A 6,883-nucleotide genomic window follows, 5' to 3' on the forward strand; every position below is an offset into this window, starting at 1 on the left:
TTTTGTGTTTGTTTTTGAATGACATTTGGATTATATTGTACTTTTTATTTTGAATTGTCTTTAACATAATTTTTTGGGAGTGAAAATTGTTTAAATTTAAATTACAAAAAGTTTGTATTTTTTTATTTTAAAAAAAATGTAATTAAATGGGCTAGTGAGCCAACCCGTGGTGGGTCGAGCCGGGTTCAAGTTTTTCTGGCTCGCTAATAAATGAGCCGGGTTGGGTTGGCTCACTAAGTGACCAACCCGTGGTGGGCCGGGCCGGGTCGAGCCGGGTTACCCGTTTTGACAGCTCTAGATAATGGGAAGGTGTAGGATATTTTTGGAATAAAAGAAAATAGTGGAGAGGTGTAAAGTATTTTTGGAATAAAAGAAAATAATGGAGAAGTGTAGAGTATTTTTAGAATAAAAGAAAATAGTGAAGAGGGGGAAGAGAACTTGGAGTAGTGGAGAAAGCAACATCCTACATATTTTGATGCACTCAATGGTGTAAGTTAACTGTTTAAAAATTATTAAATAAGATTACTTTTAAAAATAAAAAATAATTAATCATTATAATGACTAATTAAATATTTATTTATAAATTAAAAATTATTAATCACTAAAATAATTTTTATTATGAAAAAATATAATTAATTTATGAATTAGAATATAAATTAATCCAACAATAAGTACCAAATAAGTATCCATCAAAAGGATAAATCTTAACCTAATTAATAGTTATGCATTTTAATCTTAGTGAAAATTTCACTTCCTCTTTAAAATATATATAGAAAAACTTTCAAAACCTATAAATAGAAGTATAACAAAAAAGAAAATTAGAGAAAATAAACGCATTTCTAATCTTAATACAAATTCAATAAATGAAATAAAAACAACACCAACCCAAATAAAGAGAATAACATACTAACCAAAAATGGATAAAAAAATTGGTATACAAACAAAATGAAATTTGAAGAATAAAATCTCTCAAAACCCTCAAAAGAAAATCTATAAAATAGAAAGGTGAGAAGAAAAATTAGTAGATGAGAATAACAGGGATAAAAGAGAAAAATAAAAATGAAAATTGATTATAAAAAGATAAAGATAACTAATATTTTTTAAAACAAAATCATAATTTATTGAAATAAGTTTTGACTCATTCAATATAATTTTTAATAGCAATAAAAATTAACAAACACAAATAATAATTTAATTAATAATTTTATTCTCAAACATATAGTCATAATTAATTTAATAGAAGTATAAGTATTAAAAAAAATTGACAACTTTTATTTTCTTAAATATAATATTATAATTAATTTAATAAAGATATATTACTACTAAAAAGTCTTTCTTCAAAAACATAATTATATATTTAATTTAATAAATAAATATTAGTACAAATTTTCTCAAACCTTTTTTTTTATTTAAGCCTAAAACAAATTATTTACGTATATTTGGCCATGAATCATCTACTTTTGCAGTAAAAGCCTTACCTTAAGTACCTCGATCTTCCTTTTTCATACAACACCTTTTCCAAACCATGTCTCATCCCCCAATTCTTCTGTTGTCAAATCTTCGAAGCTTTTGACCTTCTGTGGTTGTGATAATTACATGCTCTAGCGTTGAGTACTACTCAGTGATGATGATTTCATTGAATGCCTCCTTTAATGTGTCAGATCTAGAAAGAAAATGTTTGAGGATCTATGTTTGTATGAGTTAGTAGTATTTTATATTATCATAATTTGTGATTAGTTCCAAGAATGATGATATGGGTTAATATCACTAAGTATTCTTTGAATATATATATATATATATATATATATATATATATATATATATATATATATATATATATATATATATATATATATATATGTGTGTGTGTGAAGTTGAAATTATTGTCTATTAAGGATTATGATCAAAGAATAATGTAATTATATGTTATGCGTGATGAGTGGGTTATATGAAATCGTAATGGAAATATTGAATGATTATGTTATAGAGAATGGAAAAAGAAAGGTGAATGTTTGGAAATAATTTCAATATGATAGATGTATAAATTATATGTATATTTTGGTGTGCAAGGTTATATTTTCCTAAACGAGGGAAAGTACGATCCAATAAGATTAGTGTGATATAATTGTTAGGGACACTCCTTGAAGTTATTCTTAAATTATCATATTCTTAGGCTCATAGAGAATTGGGTTTTATGTGATGAAGAGTGAAGGAAGTTCTTATAATTGGTTTAGGAATCGTGGGTCTTCTATATTAAGTTATAATGAATTAACCTGTTGAGATAATTGTGGATTAATTAGTAAAACCTAGGCCAGTCTTAACTTATATTACAAAAGTGGAAAATTTTATAGGAAATTGTCATAGGTATTCAACTTCTAGTGCCCAACTTTTAGTGTCCAAGCAATTGCATCAATTTGGATATCAAGTCTTGTAATCTCTTTAGTCTTGTGTCTACAAATGCGTGACGATATGGTCGTGTGATGAAATTTAAATTGAGTGTTAAATTATAGAAATATAAATTGTAATTTGATTGGGCTTAATGATATTAACTTACTATTTTTTGGTTTGGGTTGTGTTTTTATTTTCTTTTGCAATGATCATTATTTTTGGCATGCATAGAGGATGGTGTAGGTTCAAATAGAGGAAATTAATAGAGGGAGTAGAGTCTCTGGGAAAATGAATCGTGTCTTTATTTTGTTTTGGGATTAGTGACCTTAATATAAAATAATGACATTATACTCTTAAGTTAAACCCCTTCGGAAGTCCCTATTTATGTGGGGTTTTCCCAATTAGATCTTTGTCTTATAAGTTTCGCCAATTTGGTCCTTTATATTGAAAAATTGACTCACTTGTGCCCCTACCGTTAAATTGACTTGGGTTAAGTTTTTTATGACCTTTGAGGTTGACGTGGACATTTTTTGAGACGTGGCTTGCACAGATCCTTATACGTGGCTTTTTATTAAAGAAACCCTTGTACGTGGCATTTTCTAAAAGAAACATTTTAAAAATTGGGGTTTTTCTGAAAGATTTTAAAATTGGGGTTCATTGAAATTTTAATTGGGATTAAAATTGGGAAGAGAAAATCTAAAGCGAAGTGTATCGCAAGCACACACGAGGTCCTTAGTGGAGAGGGAATTTGCTAAATTAGGGCATTGGAGCTTCGTGATTGGAGTAAGGGTTGTTATATAGAGGTTGGATGTGAATCGCAAAGTCCTTCAACGTGTATCGCAAGCGGTTGGTGTGGATTTTCGTGGAAGGTTAGTATCTGTACTATAGATAGATATCAATTTAATATTCGATGCATTTTGTTGTTATCTGGCCATGCTATTTTGAATGTGGGGTTGGGGTTGTCCGAAAATAGATTGTTTGCATATTGTGGTTGTGGTCCCGCATGTCCCCTATAGTTAAAGTTCCTTTTTTCGCTGTCATTATCAGTTGATAAATGTTTTAATATTTGGTATTTTTTGTCATTTTATACTTATTTATATGTGTAGAATATTGTTGATTGTGATGTCTGTGATGAAGGATGATGTAGAGGTTGTTATTCACCATGAGGGGAAGTTAGTGAAGGAAGGGTGCCTCAAGTATGAAAAGGAAAGTGATACTATGTATTTTGACCCTAACTTATGGAGTTACTTTGTTGTAGTGAGTGTAGTAAAAGGGCTTGGGTATGATGGATTTAAGGATTTGTGGTATTTTATTGGATGTGGTCCTGTATTAGATGATAAGTTAGAAGCCTTCTATGATGATGTAAGAGCCATGCATATGGTCAATTTAACTAGGTTAAATGGTTAGGTTCATTTATATGTTGTGCACACTACATGATGTCATTCACATGATTGAATATAATGTTCATGAAGGAGGTGATGATGTTACACATGAGATGCATGAGGGTGGTGACTGTGCAGTGTTGGATGAAAGGACAAAAGAAGATGATGGTGGTGTAACCTCACAAATTGGTGAGGCCACAAATGATGGTGTATGTGAGGGTGACAGAATAGAAGTTGATGTTGGTGATGTGACAAAATAAAAGTTGATGTTGGTGAGGGTGATAAAATAGAAGTTGTTGAAGGTGATGTTGAGGGTGACATATTAGATGTTGATGAAGGAGATGATCTTCAGGGTGAGAGAATAGAAGATGATGAAGCACATGATGAGAATACAGAAGCAAATGATGTTGAGGAGACAATAGTAGTTGATGAAGCACATGATGAGAGGACAAAAGTAAATGATGTTGTGGAGACAATAGTAGTTGATGAAACACATGATGAGAGGACAAAAGTAAATGATGTTGAGGAGACAATAGTAATTGATGAAGCACATGATAAGAGGACAAAAGTAAATGATGTTGAGGGTGAGACAATGGAAGTTGATGAAGCACATGATGAGAGGACAAAAGTAAATGATGGTGAGGCTAACAAAACAAAAGTAGAAGAGTTAGAGGACATAGAAGAACAAGTCCGTGAATGGAATACATTAGATGATGATAATGGTGAGGTGAATAGTATGGATGGGTTAGTAGACATAAATGTCCAGTGTGACTTTAGAGAAAGTGATAATTTTGGTGATATGGAGGTAGATTGCAGTACTATTTCTGAGTCAGATTTAGAAGAAGATGACATTAATGATACCAATTTATTCAATGATGAACGAGAATACGAGGACTTAACTTATCCTTACATCAATGATGAAGAAAGTGATGTTGAAGAGGGATATAAGAATTTTATGACATTCACTATTCTAACAAATATGGTTGATTTCAACTAGGAGGTGGGAACATTTTTTGGGCAGAAAAAAGACATCTTGGATGCCACCAAAACCTATGCACTAGAGAATGGAAAAAAATCTAAAATTTATTAAAAATGATAAGAAAAAAATAAGGCTTAAGTGTGTGGGAGCAAAAGGAGAATGTCCTTGGATGACTTATTTTGGTTACATGGAGGCAGTAGGTACATCGCAATTGAGGACCGTGGTGGACAAGCACACATGTAATAGGGAGCACAAGTTGAGCTTATTACATGCAATATGGCTAAGTAAAAAATTGAAAAAAATAGTTAGAGAGAATGCTAATGTTAAGGGAGTTAACATTAGAGATAAAATAAGTAGGAAATGGAACATAGCAATATCTAAAAATATGACTTACAAGGCGAAAGCCTATGCTTCAGACGAAGTGGAAGGGTCTTTCACTATGAAATATAGTAGAATTTATGATTACGCTCATGAGCTATTACAAGAAACCCAAGGTCCACTATCAAGGTTAAAGTTGAGGAAAATGATGGAAAGCCAATATTTTTTAGGTTATACACATGTCTCAAGGCATGCAAAGATAGCTTTATCTCATGCAGGTCAATCATTGGCCTTGATGGAGCCTTTTTGAAAGGTAAACATTGTGGTAAGCTGTTAATTGTTGTTGCTCGAGATGCAAACGATCAAATGATGCCACTCGCATATGCCATAGTAGAGGTCGAGAACAAGTAGACTTGGACATGCCTACTAATGGAAACAATTTGTGGAAGATAACCCAATATCCAAATTCCATGCCTCCATCGAAAAGAAAGTTGTCTGGTCATCCTAAGAAGAAAAGGAGGTTAGAGTAGTGAGAGTTGAAGAAAAATAGCACCAGAATGATCAAAGGTGGATTGGTGAAAATATGTAGCATGTGTAAGAAAGTGGGTCACAACAGAACACGTTGTCCCAAGAAAAACGAAGAACCTATTGTGCAGCCATAGGGAGAAGAACCTACTTCATTGGTTGAAGGTCAAGCACATGGAGAAGAACCACATCAGAGTTGAACAATGTTTTAAGTTTTATGAAAGGAAATGTAATAAATAGATCAAAGTTTGATGTAATACATTAGAACCCTCTTTTATAAACAATGTTTTATCTTTCAGTATCTTATATTGGTATTTGTATCAACAATGGATGACTAAATTTTGGTATTATTGTACAATATGTTATTATGTCCATGACTTATATTGGTATTTGTATGACAAAGTTATGTTTTTTTAATTATATTGTTAAATGTTGACAATAATGGGATATGTCATATGTTATTGTTGTTATTATGGGATATGAATGGTAGATGATATGCACATTTTATGCAGATTTGATTGGAACATTTTATTTGCAAGAAATGTGATATGTGAAACCTTAATAAACTACATCAGATATGTCAAACATGAATAAACTACATCAGCAGCATTACATGTTACATTAGTTCATTATATGCTTATGTGACATGTCAATAAGTACAATCAAGAATAATGTTCACTGCAAATCTTTGTTTCATTAAACATTGGACATCTTCATTTCATTAAACATTAAACATCTGCAATTAATACATCTTCATTACAGTATAAAAAAGAACCACATTGCAACTAATACATCTTCATTACATTAAAGAAAAATTCATTAAACTAGCCTACATTACAGCTACACATAGACACATATTATCAAGCCCTTCCCATCAATATTGCAACTACAATTATGTTCATTACACATACAACACTAACAACCCCAACCAAAAATTTCATCCACCTTTCAAGACCCATCACGGCTTTCTGAACAACAATTATTTTCTTATCACTTTCATTTTCTTCACTCTTCAGCAACCTCTCATCATTTGTTTCCAACACCTCATAGTTAACACTTTCGTCAATTCCCCAATCACTGCACCATCTGAAAAGTTGCATCTAACATTTTCACTTCCAACCTTATACTTAGGGCAATCCTAGAATTCTTTGCCTATTCTTACTAGTTTCACAGTCCTTAGACATTGTTGCGTCTTGCGTTTTCCCACTTCTCTCTTTTGAACCTTCAACTGCTTTCCAATTTTCAACAACAACGAACTCTAAATCCCTAAATTTATAAAATCAGTGATGCC

The 6,883-nt window shown here is 31.5% G+C and overlaps 1 protein-coding gene across 1 annotated transcript in view; it reads left to right on the top strand.

Annotated features, from left to right (window-relative positions):
• Nucleotides 1–4,767, top strand: part of LOC106774787 (probable cytochrome P450 516A1) — a 10,436-nt gene extending 5,669 nt beyond the window's left edge. Inside the window, exons 3-5 of the mRNA XM_022787245.1 lie at nt 3,526–3,790; nt 3,861–3,989; nt 4,034–4,767. Coding sequence (XP_022642966.1) covers nt 3,526–3,790; nt 3,861–3,989; nt 4,034–4,767 — 1,128 coding nt within the window. The remainder of the gene's footprint in view (nt 1–3,525; nt 3,791–3,860; nt 3,990–4,033) is intronic.
• The last annotated feature ends 2,116 nt before the right edge of the window (nt 4,768–6,883 follow it).

Source organism: Vigna radiata, chromosome 10 (genome assembly GCF_000741045.1).
Source record: "Vigna radiata var. radiata cultivar VC1973A chromosome 10, Vradiata_ver6, whole genome shotgun sequence".
NCBI lineage: Eukaryota > Viridiplantae > Streptophyta > Magnoliopsida > Fabales > Fabaceae > Vigna > Vigna radiata.